Source organism: Centrocercus urophasianus, unplaced genomic scaffold (assembly GCF_019232065.1).
Source record: "Centrocercus urophasianus isolate 14NV4802_14NV808 unplaced genomic scaffold, USGS_Curo_1.0 seq_40, whole genome shotgun sequence".
Taxonomy (NCBI): Eukaryota; Metazoa; Chordata; class Aves; order Galliformes; family Phasianidae; genus Centrocercus; species Centrocercus urophasianus.
In genome coordinates, this window is record NW_024884978.1 from 3,205,327 (window position 1) to 3,222,590 (window position 17,264).

Sequence of the window (17,264 nt, forward strand, 5' to 3'; positions counted from 1 at the left end):
GCTTCCAAGGCAGCTTCCTGGGCTGAGAGGTGGATGCCAGATTCAGTTTAAAGATTTCAGCTCTCTGAGGAGGGAACGTTGCATTTTATAGATTAAAACTTTGGGCTTTGGAGCTTTTAGTAGGTGCTGCTTTTTGTACGCCTCGCCATTTATCTCACCGTATCCGCGGTGCTTATCGGTGCTCCGTGAGACACAAGAGGGAACAATTCAAGCATCTGACCAGGCGGGGGGGTCAGCACTCAATGAACGCAGCCACGTTTTGCTGTGCTACAAACCCAAGAGTTTTCCCTGCAGCTGCTAAGTGTGAAAAGCAAAGCGCTCCGTTCCTCAGGTCTGCAGGAGGTGCTTAAGGCACAGTTTGCCATCTGGGTAAGAAATTCTGCCCCCTTCGTACTTTTCATGCACTTTTAGCCTTGCAGACCCAGGGTCCTTCCTTAGGAAAAGAGGCCACAGAAGGCAGGAAGGGAAGAGAAACAGAAATCCAATGAGTTTTACCCTAAGAAGGAGGACCTATAAATGGGCACTGCTGTCCTTTTTGATTCCAATAGTCAAAGTAAATCACTCACCCACTTCCACAAAAATAACCCCAGGACTGAAATAAACCTAAAATGGGCAACGCGTTCAAAGGAGGTTTTTGTCTGAAGTCCATTTCAAGTACAGATGGAAACAAATAGTCTCTGATGTGCATAAAAACTACGACCACTGAGGCAGGACCTTAACACACAGCTGGGTGTTTTATTTCCAATTAACCAAAACTAACAAGCAGATAAAATTGGTCTCATAGTGACACCAGAACAGATCCAGGGAGTGTGTGAGATACTGCCATATAGAGACCAGCCACCTGACAGCACACTGCTAAAACAAGACAAAGAACTGCTGATTAAATTACATTTCATTTGCTAAGGAATTCTGAACATGACCTAGTGCTTCTAAAAAAACCTGTATAAAATGAGTATTTTTTACATCTCAGGCACATGAATACAAATCTGAGCTATTTTATATATACAGACATTTACATTACATGAAAATCTGAGATGAAGATCAAATGAAAAAAAAAAGCTTTTATAAAAAGTACCCAAAACAGCAGACGAAATGTGAAAATACAATGCATTCTCACAACAGAGAAGTAAAAGGCACGAATACTAAAATGTATAACCATGCAAAAATGTAAGTACAACCTGTGCAACAAAGCAAAACAAACGGCTCCCACAAGTGGTTTTACAGTAATTCTCAGAATATCACAGTATTGAAACATACTGTAAGTGCAACATTTACTGTCCCGTAGCACAGTGAAGTGTTCACACCATACCAAATTCTCCCTTCCAATCTCCCTTCTCCAAAGCCAGAATGATTTAGCTAAGGATAAAGCCTTAAATCAAATGGAGCTGATGTTGGGTGGTGTAAGGTGGAAGAGTAACTGCAGCCCTTCTGCATCCACTACTTACTGTGCATGGAATGTGCACCGACCAGAGCAACCCCTGCCCCTGGCCAGGGCACAGTGGGCTTTGCAGAGGTTTGCCAGGGTGAATTTCACTCTGCTGAGAGCAGTGATGTGAAAGCTCCAATGTCAAAGTTGCACCACTAACAACACCTACATAAGAAACAAACACAGATCCCAGGGGTAGGTAGCCAAAATATACCAAGGAAGTCCGTGGTTATTAATGCTTTCCTCACTAGGCTAAAGTTTAAGTTAAAAAATATTCTCTCCCTAGTTACATGTTTCAGTGTGTGCTGCTCTCACAGTTGAAAAAAATAAAATAAAATTCAAGACCGAAGCCAATAAACCAAAGGAAAAAAAAGAAAAAGAAAAATGCATAAGGAAGGCAATGTAACACTGTCACAAACTGCCTGCACTCACCCAACCTGCTGAATGGGCAGCATTATCCGTAAGTTATGCTTGCTAGGCTAAGCCAGTAGGTTTGTGCCTGCAAACAGAGTGTACAATTACAGCATGCCACTGGATAGCTATTCAGAATTGAGGTAAAGCTTACAGGGATGCCCCAGTGCTGTCTGTCCAGGACGGAGTTCAGCCTCGCAGTGAGACTGAGGTGGCATTTCCCTCAGCCTCAGCAGTGGCTGCTCCTTGGCATGCTGCAAACACAGCAGAACAGCTTGCTTCGTCCTCCCCTGCAAATAAGGGCAGAGCCCTTGGCTCTGCAGACAAGCTGTCACACTGAAGGGGTGCAAGCACGAGGAGCACATGAACAAAGCCCACCCTCAAGGAGCTCCAGCCAGCCTGAAAGAGCCTTTTCTGAGAGCATCAATTCAGCATTAGGTGCCCTCCCAGACAGATCACCACTGACGTGCACGAATCACGGATAACCGAGCTGGTCTGTGCAAAGCACTCATCTATATTTTAACCCTCAGTAAACCTCAACTTTGTCTTTCAATGTTCAACCAGCAACTGCTGTTTTTTTGATACAGAAGACTGAATGACCACAAATGAGATCTCAGATGGAAAAAAAAAAAAAATGAAACATTTCTCAGTGCTAAGGGGAGCCACGAGAGGTTCCTCTGTGGGAGCCATCAGTTCTTCCTTTTTCATTTCTTTTTATTTTTTTCCCCAAGCATAACAGAACTCTTCCCTTCTCTCTTTTTTCTTCCTTTAGTGGTTATAGAAAACAAAGGGTGAGAGGCAATAGGTGAGAATTTTCTCTAAATCTTTTTAAAAGGACAACAAGTTACTCACGATGGGGATTTCACACCTCTTCTAGTCACTATATAATAAAAAAAACCCTAATAAATATAATCCACAGCTCAAGTTCCGCATTATTGTGTGCTAACACACAAGCCTTTGGTTAAATTACTGAAAGATTTTGTTTGTAGTGCTCAGCTGAACCAACACTGTCTCCTAAAACAGAGAATAACCACAGAAGCCCCAGCGAAGCCTCCCTCTGTGCAGAACAGAACCCTTGCAAGGATTATAGGATTCCAGCCAACGTATGTGCAAAGCTTCAATCAATGAGAAGAAACTCACACACACTCCACACTTGAATGGCAAACTGCCCTGGGATCAATATTTTGGATTGAGAAATACTGAGAAAACAATCCCAAGGTGCTGCCAAGGAACAACGTGCCAGCAGCTGCTGAACATTTCCTTTCCTTCAAGATCAGCTGCTGGCTACGTAAGCAGTCCTGCTTTCTTGAATATGTTCCTTGAGTAACAAACGACCTAGCAAGAGTATGAATATTACTGCTTATGCCAGAACCAATGCAGTTACTGCTTTTCACTGAAATCAACATAAGCCACCGATCTGGAAAGTGTCAGATCAGCTGCTGCTTCCTTCCTTCCTTGGAAAACATCCCGCACCATGCAGTATGTGAGAAAAAACCACTGTCTGTCCACTGCCACTGAAAAGAAGTATTTACTTGTAAATTCTAGTTCTTAGACCCATCACATGCCGTTAGCATCATGACCTGGAGACTGCTGCACAGCGACTGCTGCAGGCCACGCTCGAGGTTTACACACACCTTTCAATTCCTAAACAGATTAGGCAGTCTAAATACAGCAGGCCAAGATCCCTTCTGGAGAGTAGAACAGAGCCTTGCTGCAGTCAGACAGCAAGGTGCTTGCTGATATACCCATTAATTAGTGACACTGCACTCAAATGCCTACAGAGCTGGCTGGGAAACATCTGAATTTCTCCCAAGACCATAAAAGGAAAGTTTTGGCAGCAAAACTGTATGGATTTTTTTGAGACTTGCTACAAATCTGTGTATTGAAGACTCTTACAAACAGATTGGATGGCCACAGTTTGTCACTGTCACATTTCAAAACACAGCAAACAACTTGAGTCTTTATTACAAGTTACTAAAAAAGCTGAAAAATGCTCTGCTGTCAATCTAGTTTTAAGTCAGCACCACGCTCTGAAACCAGAAGCTGAAGGCTGGTATTGGAGTGAAGCAGCCAATATCAGCAAACCTTGAAAGACCACATTTCAGGAACTCCTAAGTGCAACTTTTGGAAGAGGTATTTTTCCACAGCACCTGTGAGTGTGATCAGCCTGGCCAAGGACTGCTGCTAGCCAGGAGCGACTCGTTTTCTTTTTTCCACCATACAAAAACACCTGCAGTGGTTTGCAATTAGTTTGATCAGAATATCGTTTAGCTTTTCAGATCCTACAGTATAAGGAGCTAAAGAGCAGATCAAGAGATAGTACCTTGGATTGTGTTTGCATCCCTGAGGGTTAAATGAGAAGCACGATTTTAACACAAGAACATTTACTGCATTTGAGTATTGCTAGAATGAGATTATACCTTATTTCTGTTTGAAATATTGACTGAAATATACATACTCTGGAAAACTGGTACCCAATTACTCTCCCCACTGTTCCAGTGACCCACCAAAGATGATCTTACTGCCAAGTTACCTTTATGTCATAAAACGTGATGACTGATTTTGCAGGATAGAAGGGTTCTCCCAGGTTTGTTCTAGTGCCTGTAGTTACTGGGGAGCTGCTATCAGACAGCTTAAAGAGGCAATTACCATCTAATTATTTTTAGAGGTGGATACCGTAGAGGAAAGCGTATCTGCCAAAGGAACGGATCTCCCACCTCCAACTCACATCACCTGCAACACACAGTAAGGGTCTGCATATGTATTTGAGAGCTAACTGAAAGCAGTACCACGCCAACAGCTCCACACGTATGGAATTGAAACTTCTTTGCACTACAACAAAGCTACAAACAGCACCAACGTGGTGGTAAGAAAACTTCAAATGCCAACACCGTGGAGCAAGGAATGAACACCTTTTAAATTCTAAAGCCAGTGGGTGCAGAGCTAAACGAGAAGTCCTGCAAATCTGTAGGAAATTCACTGCTGTGCACCCTCAGCTAGCGTGCCATTTCCAGGATTGCAGCCACTCAGTGGTGAGTTACTATCAGTAACTATTAACTTTTTACATATTTACCTGCACAGAATCTTGCATATTACCACATTCATTTCTTCCACTCGTGTCCTTCAGCTCTGCAGGTTCAGTGAAGCCAGCTGTGCGCATTGCTTCCCAAGTGCTCAGCAGTTTTCTGCACACTAGTCCTAGTCCTCAACATTTGCTGATGTTCTACCCTAACAAGAATGGGCTTTAAGTTATTAAAATTTTACAATTGAGTCCAGTTTACTTCAAAATATTCAGGAGAAAAACATTCAGTCACCAGTCTGACCTGCAACAGCTTCACTTTCACGTAAATCCAGAGCAGGAGAGAGGGACAGAAGTGTAACTTACCAAGCAGGAAGCCCCGTTAGCAGGGCTGCTGGCTCACCCAGCCCTGCACGACACAGGACGTTAGCAACAGCCACCCAACAACTGAAACAGTTCTCAGTGGCCTACAAGAAGAGCAAAGTCCTTGGCACAATTCACTAACAGCACCACACAGATGGAGACATCATCACTGCATCACAGGCGAGGAGTCCTCCTGGCAGGTATCTGTAGGTAGCACCAAGCTGGTTTAACTGTTTTTCTCCTACCTGCTGGGTGTCACATCCAGAAGCAGCAGTGGTGGAACAGGGCGTACTGAGGGGTGATCCACCCGTTTCTCCACAAACAGAAGCTGCTGCAATTTAGCACAGAGCATTTTACACCATTCCCAGCTGGTAGAGGGACAGTCTTTAAATCCCTTCCTTCAGATCACCCTGCGGCCTCAGGAATCCAGCCCTGAGACATCACTGTTTGATCGAGACTGTAACATTTCTCCCAGCGCACTGAAGTCCCACTGACTTCTTTGCTTCTGGGATGCTGCATCCCATCATTATTCCTCTGGTCCCTCTGGCTTTCCAGTTACTTTACACCTGCCTATTGCAGATACATAGAAACAAACTGTTTTTATTTTCTTGCCTTCAAGACAGCCTAATTTATTTCAGTACCTCCCCCCCTCCCCTTCCCAACACTCCAGTAACACGTCACTGAAGGCAAGAGCACAAAAACTACAGAAAAATATATATATATATTTACACCCATAACTGAATACAGATATGTATTCGAATTGAGGAAGAATGCATCACACACACACACCAAGACACAGCAAGAGAATACTAGGGGCAAGGCTGCCAACAGCAAGATACACACAGAAAAGCACAGTCACTGCTACTGTCACATTCTCCTGCGGAGCGCATTCAATAGAGGGAACAGCTCTGGGCAGTGGGAAGAGCCACATCACTATGAGGAAGGGCCTATTTTCTGTGCCAGTTGGCATCAATCAAAAAGAATTTTGAAGTGTAAAATTTTTGGTTAAAAAAAAAAAAAGTGCACGGAATAAAAATCTTCTAAGCATTCAATTATCAGACAATGCCATAAGCTTCTTCTACATAAGCTACATCACTAATTAAAAAGGTCCTAGCACTACATCACAGAGATCCAGCCAAGGAAAACACAGGCACACGTTGAAGTCCATCTCTACTTAAGGCAGCAGCTGAGCACACACTCAATTTTAAAGCTTTATGTCCTGTCCCACTGACTTCTATGAGCAGTCACAGCATGCATTTAAAGTTAAGCACTCATACAACTGCTCACATAAGCCAGAATGCATTCCCTGTTCAGAGCTTCAGACAAGCATGTGTGTACTCAGCCAGGGTTGACAACTTATGCAAGACCAAGCTCTTCTATTTTTTTACTGCCCTATAAGTAAAAGCCACTTCACATGAGGCTTCTCCTATCACCATGACAGGACCCAGATGGCCCTTCCCACAGCTTGTCCACAAAATGCCACTCTCCAAGCAATGCAGTGTCTGATGGTGAGAAAACAACACATATTTTATTATTATTATTTTTTTAGAACTGAAATATGCTCCTTCTGTGAAACATTTAAAATTGCGAAGATACGGGATTGCAGAATCCATTTGAATGGCCCACGTGCTGCAGAAGGACTCGAGAAGGATAGGCTCAAGAAGTGGGCTCACATGAACCAAATGAGGTTGAGCAAAGCCAAGCACAAGGTGCTGTGCCTCGGCCAGAGCAACCCCAGACGTGAGCACAGACTGTGAGAACAACTCATTGACAGCAGCCCTGTAGAGAAGAACTTGGGGGGATCCTGATGGACAAAAACTGTGTGTTGGGCCAACCCAAAGAGGGGTGGCCAGCAAGGTGAGGGAGCTGATTGTCCCCCTCTGCTCTGCCCTCAAGGCCCCACCTGGCATATAGTGACCAGCACAAGATGTGCTGCTGTTAAGAGTGGGTCCAGAGAAGGCCACGGAGATGCAAGGGCTGAATCACCTCCTGGGAAGGAACACCAAAGGAGCTGGGCTTGTGCGGCCTGGAGAAGGCTCCAGGGAAACCTCACTTCAGCCTTTAGTACTGAAAAAGAGCTTATAAACAAGAGGGAGATCAATTTTTACACAATCTGATTATAACTGGACAAAGGGAATGGGTTTGAAAAGCAGGGGAGGGAGATTCCAGTCAGCTGTTCAGAGGAAATTCTTTACCTAGAGGGTGGAGAGGCAGAACATGCCTGCCTTGAGAAGTTATGGATGCCCCATCTCTGGATGCATTCAAGGCCAGGCTGGCCTGATCCAGTAGGTGGCAATCCTGCCTAGAGTGGGTGGTGTGATCTGTACAAGCTTTAAAGTCCTTTCCGGCCCACACCATCCTACAATGAACCCCTGAAAATAGGGGAATAGAGTTGAAGAGATTCCTAGCCTCAGTGCTACAGGAACCCTGGCATAAAATATACACATGTGCACACACACACACACACACACACACACACACACAAAAGAGTGGGTTGGCTCAAAGCATCCCAAAGCAGAGTGATCTTCTATAGAAAGCACTTGGTGCTGACAGTGGCAAACAGATGGATAGTGATTTTACAGATAGCAAAAACTCAGCCATTTCTTCCACTTCTCTTTTTACTTTGTCTCTTTTCCACAAATGTTCTTTTCCTGGGTGTTTCTTAAGTAATAAAGCTCAATTGAATAGGAAATGACACAGTCAGCACCAGTTAGGGACTGAACCTGGGTATAATGTTTGCTTTGTGATACCCAAATTCCAGGAAGAACGAAAGAACAAATCTTGCTCCTAAAGTTAGGGTCACATCCATATGTTTCCATTGTCTTTCTTCCACCTTTACAACTAGAGGTAGAGTCATTTTGTCCAGTATCTAAAACAGCATAATCCAGTTATATTGTTATTACATTAATATACAGTATCTATCTTGACACAGGTATTGAAAGTGCAAGGAAGTCTAACCAAGCCAATTCAGTGACAAATAACAGTGTACCAAATGTCATATAAACACACCCGCGCACCCACACTCACATGTAGTGTATATATATATTTATAGGCTAATTTACAGTATCAGAGTGTTGTTTAGATCCAGTGGCATGTGCAGAAATATAGGGCAGTTGCTGCTTTTCTTTTTTGTATTCACTTCAATTCTTTATTTCCAAGATGGATGGGTTGTGATCTAGGATTGCCAGAATGATCTTGTCCATATACTGTCGCAATCTGTAATTGATCTCTTCCTGTTCTTTAAGGGCTTCCATGAGCTGAAACACAACATTTCAGATTTACTCTTGCAGAACATTTAACCAAACAGCACGAACTCATATTGAGGTAAGAGACAATCACCTGCCAAGATCACCAATTACCTCATGCAGTATTCGACCCCAGCCTCCTCTCTTTATCTGTTAGAAACGATCTGCATGTTAAAGATCTTTATTATTTAGGAAGGTGGTGAATGGTCACCGTCAGGAATCTTTTGGCAGGTCATACGAAATAGAAATTCCACATCTAACACAGCAATCCTGCACCCACACCTTGGATGAACTTCCTCATCTCAGTGGAAGAACTTCATGGCGCTCAATTTCTACAAAGCTCTTTAGATTTCAGTAGATTTGCACGCAAGCCTGCTGAACAGAACACTGGTACATACTGGGAACAATACAGATATTCCCTCTGTATCATATGCATATTCTCTTAAAAAAACAACAATAAACACCCTAGCTGGGTATACTCAAGAAAAATCCACGGGATGTTCTATGTCCTGCATTCAAAACGTGCTGTTGTCCACTAAACTTCTGAGCTGTGAAAAACCCTTTAATCCCTCCAAAGATGAAGACAGATTGCTTTGTTGCCAAAGTTGCCCAGACGTGTCAAAGCCCCAGATCCTCCTAAAGCTGATGTGATTTGAGTGTCCATTTCCATCAGCCTTCAGGGAAGTCTCACCCTCAACCTGCAGCCTCTTACCTTCATTTCAATTATATAGGAAAAAGAGAAAAATGAGAAAGATTTACACTGGTCTGTGAGGTTTACTAAGCCTGGGTCACAGCTGCAAGGCATGCTGCTCCTCTATAGGGTGGTGCTGGGCATTCTCTGCATGAGCCGAAGACAGGAAATTCCAAAGGAAAAATAAAGATCCGTCTCAACGACAGCAAAAACCCCAATTTGCTTCCATTCAAATAGAGTTCTACAATTAAACAGCCTTTCGTCACACTGCTTTTGTTCAGCAAGACATTTGAGTACGTAATTCACTACAAGAGACTGTCCAGGGACTAACAGGGCCATTCAGGTACACACTGAATAAAAAGGTTTGTCTCGAAACTCCTCTTGAAGATGAGAGAAAGTTCTGTCCAGAAGAAGCAATGCATAGAATTAAGCAATTCTTTTAAAACTCTTTCATCCCTAACTTGTCTTTGTCTTTGGGAACTTTCACGTATCTGCTGGCCTGACCTCATGATCTACCCTGCAGCTTAAAGGAAGTCACACCACCTTGATTCAGCCCTTATGCCAATGCTCCCCTTTCAGAGCATTACCACATTATCACCTGCACATCGCCTACCTTCTGCAAGAATCCAGCTCTGCTACAGGGCAGATTTAGATTTAAGTAAAAGCTTGTTACTGAAGTATCTTAGAACTAAATCCAGAACAGAAGGTAAAAATTCAATTAAACAGCCATAGCAATTTCTATATGAAATTAATGCTGCAATAGCACAGTACCCTGCAAGATAGAAGATGTTAAAATAAATCCCCTCTAAAATTGTTCACTGAGATTCTATTTCCAGTTTTGAGATAAAAGTGAGAAAGTTATGTTAAAAGGAACACCCAGAACCACTGTTAAGTTTAAATTAATCTTCTAGTATTCCTGAACTCCTTGCAAAGCAGATTTTCATTTGTCAGCTTCAATTAAATCAACCTTGACAGTTAATTACATTGAAAAATCAAGAGTATGGATGCAGTACTTGATGAAGAAAGCATATTACCTCATCTCTAGATGCAGAGTCAATCTCAGCAGCCAGTGACTGGGCTTTTGTTTGTGTTGCAAAGAGATTTTTAGCTTCATAGATACTCAGACTAAGAATTTGTCCATTAAGATCATCATTTTGGTCACGAAGTTTCTGATTCTCCTGTTTAAGGATGAAAAAATTGCTTTTAAGTTCTTTCTACATGGATTCATTGGAAAAAAAAAAAATTAGCTAGCGTGGATGAAATATAATAAGGCTACAAGTTAGCAAACAACTCTTTCACCAGTGAGTCATCCTCACCTGAACTGCAGGTGTTTCCTAGGTACACAGTTTACAACTTGTAAGTTCCAGACAAAAGTAATGCACATCCTAAGTTAAAGTGAGCGAGGATGCAGAAGCCTTAAGACACCACACTGGCACATGCAGCTACCAGGATTTTTCTGAGCAGTCCTGCACAGTTCCTTTGGACTCACCCACACACTGTGAGGCCCTTCCCTGCTCACCTGCTTCAGCCGTTTTATTTCATGCTCCATTTCCACCTCTCTGGTTTTAGCATTGAATTCACTCACGCTGGATGAGGAACTTCTCCCACGTCCAGGACGCTCACATTCCAGCTTGTAGAGCTGCAAGTGCTCCAGCTCCTTTCGCAAGTCCTCAATGAGCTGCAAGGAAACACGTCTCTCCAGCCTCTGCACAACCAGCCCTCCCTGGCAGCAGCCATCTCTGTGCTGCACCTTTGCACTGTGACAAAGGACAGACACTCATACAGCACAGCCTTTGCCTTCTGTGGAAGGGCAAGACATCTAAGCTGCTTCAGAGGTGGAAAAAGCTTTGATGTCCAAGTTTGGTGTCTGAGAGGCATAATTCTCCTTTCAAGCTCAGTACAGCAAATCTTATGGCATGCATTCAAGGCTTCCAGTTCTCAAAGAGTATTAAACCCTTTGAGATTATCATTTATTAGGTATTCTTGCAACACTCATCGCCCTGTGGATATCCCTGTCAGAGGTGCACAATCCTACAATACATTCACCAGATGTTGTATTTTCAGCGTTCATCCTGTACACCTGTACTTTTTCAGATGAGCTTTCATGATAAAGATGCAATTGCCTGGTCTTACAACCTTCCTCATACCTACCTCCTGTGTGGCTTCCCTCTCCTTGTTAAATTCCAGCCTGTTCTGTCGCAGTTTGTCCATCATCCTCTTGTACAAATCCATCTCATCCTTCAGTCGCAGACTGGTGTCCTCCAACCTATCTGACATGCGTTGCCTTTCCTGGAATAAATTGGGTACTTTACAGCCAGTTTGCAAGTGCAAGAGCCACCCTCAGTTTTTCAACACAAGCCTACAGACACACATCTCTGCTACACCCAGACAAACTGTGAGGCATCTCAGAGCACCTCTGATACTAAAGGTGACCAATGCTCTAATTCCAATAACATTCTTGTTCAGGAAAGGCCAGTTATAAAACCTGAGCCAACCACTGCACGACTCTGCCTTTATACAAATCAAGCTGCTGTCAAATCGCACTTGACATCCAAGACAAGATCAACACTCAGGATTTTTGTTACCTCATCTAATCTCTCTGTTTGTGATTTCAGTCGCATGACGGTGGTTTTCAGCTCACCATTTTCTTCTTCCAGCTGCTGAACCCTGTGTCAATAACAAAAGTCTTAGAGAAAAATGTATTTTCATGAATGCAGACATGCAAAGCATTGTGCTCTAAAAAGCCATTTCACTTGCACTTCATAGAAAGATTACAGAGAAACTCTGCCTAATCTTAGAATTTTTAATCACTGTTGTATGCTTTTTCTTGTTTTTAAGGCCAAGAACACTGCACTGACTCTCAGATTCTTGTATTCAATCACAACTGATGTATAAAAAAAAAAAATCAAGTATGAAGAAATGAATACAGAGACAAGTGCCTGGTACAGCTGGCCACAATTCTCTCCTTGAATCCATGCCAAATAACCAGCTAAGCTGTCTACATGGGCTATGTGGATTAAAGCATTAATGTAAAACATCCTCCTTGCTTTTGGGCATTAGACATGCAACTGCACAGCTACTCCGTGGAACTTTGAACCTGTAACCATCTGTGCACTGAGTGTGAACAGCCTACATTCACATGCAACAGAAGAGAACAAAAATTTGTACACTGTCCTGGGAGGCATCAAGACTTTTGTTACCTCGTATTTAGCAGTTCAATTTCTGTGCCTTTCTCTTTTTCATACTTGCTATAAGCTTCTCGATGTCTCTTTATCTCTTCTTCCAGGGTTTGTTCTGCTGATGTCTCTTGGTCTTTCAATAGCTCTTCCAGCTCATGAACCCTAAGGAAGCCAGTAATCATTTCAGTAATAGTTTCACACATTTTTTTAAATAAAATAATGTGTGCAACTTCATTGCCTGCTTTCCTTCTCACTCTTTTATCCCATTTTACTTCTTTCTCTCTCAACACTTGACTTCTGCCAAAAGTTCTCTTGGTATTCAACCTTCCCAACACATGCAGAGTATATAGTAGTACCCACCCATCTCCTCATTCTCAGTCTCAAGAAACAATAACCAGACTTCCTTTCTACATGGATTAAAAATATATATATACAAAAACAGAAAAGCAAGCATGGTAACCCCTTTTATAACAAAAATTCTAAGTTCTCATTACAGTAACAGTATTAAGAAATTTGCTTGGAAGGTATCTGCCTGCTGAAAATGTAGGAAGGCAGTCCTGTTCCACTCGGACTTCTCACAGGAAGCCTTATCTTGTTTTGTTCTGTCCGTTCTATGCAGAAAATGTGGCCATATTTCACAGAGATGTTCTTTACCCTCAACTTTGTTCTGGCTCTGCTGTGACACAAAAAGAACTGGCTCCATGATTCATTACCTGTGAACTAACTGCGTGTTCTCTTGTTTCAGTTTGCTCTTCAGGTCACCATTAGTCAGGTTATCATTTTCCAATTCTGTAACCTTTTTTTCTAGGTATGTTACCTGGAAGAGGAGAAAGTGGAAAAGAAGAACTAAGAGACTGAATCTCTCTTCACACAGCCCTTCACTGTTTCTAATGAACATTCTGCTATGGTGGCCTCTTTGAAGAGACCATATTTTCCTGCAAGGATGGTGGCAAAATTAAGCCTGAATCAGTGCAACGACACAGTAAAGAAGTACAAATGCAATGACTGCAGATCTGTACTTTCACAGCTCTTGCATGTTTGTGAAGCAGAGTTTTACTATTAATGGAATATCTTAGGCACTTTGAATGAACTACTTCAGACCACTGCGAGCAGAGCACATTTACACCTGGTTTAGGCACATTTAATTGCAATGCACACAGCTTCTCACCTTTTCAGTTATATCATTATCACAGGAGTCTATACTATCTCTGAACAGGTCTTCTGTGCTGCCATTACTGCTGCTGAAGTTGCTATTGTGGAAGAGCTGCCTGAAAGATCACAAAGATAATTATTTTACTTGATGAGGAGAGAAGAAAAAGAGTCCAGGTGCTGCCTTACAGCCTGGTTTTGCACTTTGCACAGATTTTAGCACCAGATGTTCAGTCATCTCAGTGACAATTACCTCTGCTTAAGCACACGCCTTACAAAGGACTGGTAACTAAACAGTCATACAAAGAGCACAACACCAGTTCCAGGGTGTGAGGTCTCTTTTGGATTCGATAGGATCCATCATCAGCATTAGCATGGCCTTAAACTTACTGAGGTTTATTCACACTACATACCAAGGTGCATTTGCTTTTTTAGAAGTTTAAAGGTTGTCACTGTATGCTGGTTGGTATGGCTAATTTAGAATAAATTTCATACAGTAAGAGCTTCTTTATAAACAGGCACAAAAGAAATTACAATCTCAGTTCCCAACACAGAACCACATCATAATACATATATTACAGATTATCTGCAGTACTGCTTGAAACTTAGAGCTCCCCCCAGTCCAGGGCTGATTTATTCAGCCAAATGACATACCACAGTTCCATATGTCCTTTACAAAAGCATGCTCTTGCTATCCTTTGCATTTTAGCAATGATACCAAATGTCCACACTATGATGGGGGACAGAAGCGATAGCTGGACTGATGGAACAGCAGTTTAAAGGAAGAAACCATCAATGATCTTAATAGAGCTCTTCCCAGTTCAGGGGCCTGCTCCAGAACTAACAGAGACTTCTGTATTCTGTAATATCACCACAAGCCTCTTTTCTTGAAAATCCATCTTGGCATCTTTTTGTTTTCCTAAATTTATTTCTCCTCTGCCTTCTCTGTTAGTTATGGAATTGTTAAAGCTGATCCCAGAAGTACTCAGAAAAAAGTTGAAGATGCTTACCTTCCAAAAGCTGTGCTTGATATTTTCCTGTTAGGGCTACAAAGATACAGAAGCAATGACATAGGAATTAAACACTGAATTCAATAGCGATCAAATAAATCTCAGTTTAACCTCTAACCAAATGGCACAATGAAACATAACATTGACTCTTTTTGTGAAATTAGAAAAAAAAAAAAATTCTGTGAACAATATCCTCAAGCAAGAGCTGCAGTTACTAATAATGTGAAGGTGAGTGGAGCCACAAGTTACTGTGATCGTTAATAAGTCAATTTGCAAGTACTGTTATATTCAGCAGATTTGTGAGTGTAAATCAGAGTGAAGTTAACATTAGAAATATCACAAAGGGACACCGAATGATGTTAGAGGTGGACATTTATTTGGGATTCCCGAATTTCAGATGATTTTATAAACAGACAACTTATCCTTCACCATAATACTTCCCAGTTCAGCGCAGGGACTGAGATACTTCCAATTTTTGCAGTTTCCTTTTACAGCCAAAGATCAGTTATTATCCAAAGGAGGGACTGCACTCCAGACTAGAAGATTAGAACCACATGAATCCATCTGGGAGAGGCAAATATCTAGCTGGCTCTCAGAAGATGCCACGTCTCTGGGCACACTCAGGCACACAGCTCTCTTCCAGCCATGTATATACAGCTCTGCTCATAAAACTACCTAAGATCTGTCCAGGCATGGTCTGGGTTTGAGCAGACTACTTGCTAGGGCAGGAACACTGTTCAGATCAAGTACCATCCTCCTGTGTCAAAAGAAGAAGCAGTGCACCGTGCCACAGACTACACAGACAGGCAGGATTTACATTTAGTTTCTAGGGGGAGCTAGAAGCCCATCAAATGATTTCCTTCAAAAAGCCTAACTGATGGCAGTTCTGTGTGCTCAGCACAGCTCAGAATTGGTTGGAGTGACAGGGATAGAAATGTAAAGACAGCTGAATTTACAAGGAACCCCAGAAGTCATTTCTGCCCTATGATTCAACTTTTTTTCCAAGTTCTCACAAGGAAAAAAAAAAAAAAGAAAAGAAAAACGTGCACAGGAATGAAGTACCTCCATTGCCAATAGCTTTGTGAGATGCGAGGTTATGCACATCAGCTAACAGTGTCACATCACCCCTTCCCACCTGGAGAAACAGGCAGCTAACTGCAGGTCTGCACTAAGAAGCACAGCAGACCCCACTTCCAGAGAAAAAATCCCAGACATGTCACTCTTATCTGAGATCAAACAGCTCATTAGTTTATGTATTCAAGGTGTAGACAGCTTTAATGAACTCAAGTCGGAAAAATACATATTACTTCATGAGGAGCTGCACTTAAGTTGAGGCTAGATGTCAAGGTCTGAGTTTCTTACTGCTTTGTAAGAACAAGAAAATGTGTAAGATAGAACGGAACACAAGGAAAGAAGGGGCTCTTTCTTCCTCTCTTCCTGCCACTAACTAGTTCTATTTCACAGGAACACTACTAGAAGCACTGCAGTAGGCTGCTTACCTGTTCGCTTTCAAGTTTTTCAGCCTGGCTTCCAAATCGTTGAGTAGATTTATCTTTTTGCAGCACTGTGAGCAGTAAACATCCAGTAACTCGCTGTTATAAACATGCCTCATTTTTCGGGGTGTTTGGCCAGCACTGTTTGCAGGAAAGGAGAGATATTACTGGCTACAGTAACCAACTCACAGCAGGTTTTCCTCCTGACTGTGTGTCAGAATCACAGACAAGGGACGCGAGATGCCACCTCTCACCACAGCTCATTTACCTTAGAGGTAACAATGAGGAACACTAGTTTAAGGGTAAGCCTACCTGCCTGAGCTGAGTCTCTACAGAGTACAGGTTCTGGGCATCAGTGCAAAGAATCAGTTTGGGCAATGGGAAGAATAGCTCAAGACACACAGAGTCCAGGTGATGAACATAGCAAAAGCAGCTACATTTCACCTCAGCAATATCCCCTCTCTCATCCTGCCCATCTTCCCCCTGTCTGGCATGCAACCTGAAGAGTCCTTTCTCCAAGAGAAAGGCAGGAAGATGAAAAACAGCAGTTGGTAAGAAGAAGTGACACAAAGGAAGAAGCAGACATAGATAAAAAAGAGGAAAATAAACTCAAAAGAAAGCAATCATAACACGAAATGCATAGAGCCTCAGGAATGAGAATGGAAAGGACTGCATAAACCTGAGAGATGAAGGATGTAAGTCATCACCATGAAAGTGCAGCAGAGAGGGGTGCTGGCTCTGCATGCATGACCAAGGTAGCGAGGTTGGATTGCAGGATTCCTTCAAACAGAGGGTAGCATGCAAGGGTTGCATGTGGAACAGTGGGATGGCGTGAGCTTGTTCTGTGTCAGCAATGAAGCACGAGATCTTGATATGTTTTTGATTCAAGCAGATAAATCCTGGAAAGTCTTCGTGCTTGGTTCTTCACCAACTCTGTTCAACCAATTCCTTGCATGGGGAAAGATTTTTAAGTCTTTTAAAGTCTTGTTTCAAATCAACCTGTCTGTATGTGGAACTTCATCTTACAAGATAACATGAAAGATTTGCAGTATTAGAACTCTAACAAGAAACAGCTCTCTTGCAGATTTCTCCACTGCACCAGGGCTAGTTCAAAGCATTAAGCTTGTTTCTGACTTACAGCAAGTAACTTCCAATACTAACCCTTAACTGTGATACCTCCTACCTGCAACAGAAAGGAAACTATACAAGCAGAAAAGCACAGTTTTTTTCAGAAGAACCCAATAATAACTATCAGATACAAAGTTATTTGCCACAGCT

The 17,264-nt window shown here is 42.4% G+C and overlaps 1 protein-coding gene across 6 annotated transcripts in view; it reads right to left on the minus strand.

Annotated features, from left to right (window-relative positions):
* Positions 1–715: 715 nt before the first annotated feature.
* Positions 716–17,264, minus strand: part of RAB11FIP4 (RAB11 family interacting protein 4) — a 56,347-nt gene continuing 39,798 nt past the window's right edge. For all 6 annotated transcript variants that reach the window (XM_042832946.1, XM_042832942.1, XM_042832944.1 and 3 more), the window contains 10 exons: positions 15,993–16,127; positions 14,494–14,529; positions 13,503–13,602; positions 13,048–13,151; positions 12,356–12,496; positions 11,741–11,822; positions 11,307–11,444; positions 10,675–10,833; positions 10,190–10,333; positions 716–8,476 (listed from right to left, as the gene is read on the minus strand). In XM_042832946.1, coding sequence (XP_042688880.1) covers positions 8,360–8,476; positions 10,190–10,333; positions 10,675–10,833; positions 11,307–11,444; positions 11,741–11,822; positions 12,356–12,496; positions 13,048–13,151; positions 13,503–13,602; positions 14,494–14,529; positions 15,993–16,127 — 1,156 coding nt within the window. In that variant the 3' untranslated portion in view covers positions 716–8,359. The remainder of the gene's footprint in view (positions 8,477–10,189; positions 10,334–10,674; positions 10,834–11,306; positions 11,445–11,740; positions 11,823–12,355; positions 12,497–13,047; positions 13,152–13,502; positions 13,603–14,493; positions 14,530–15,992; positions 16,128–17,264) is intronic.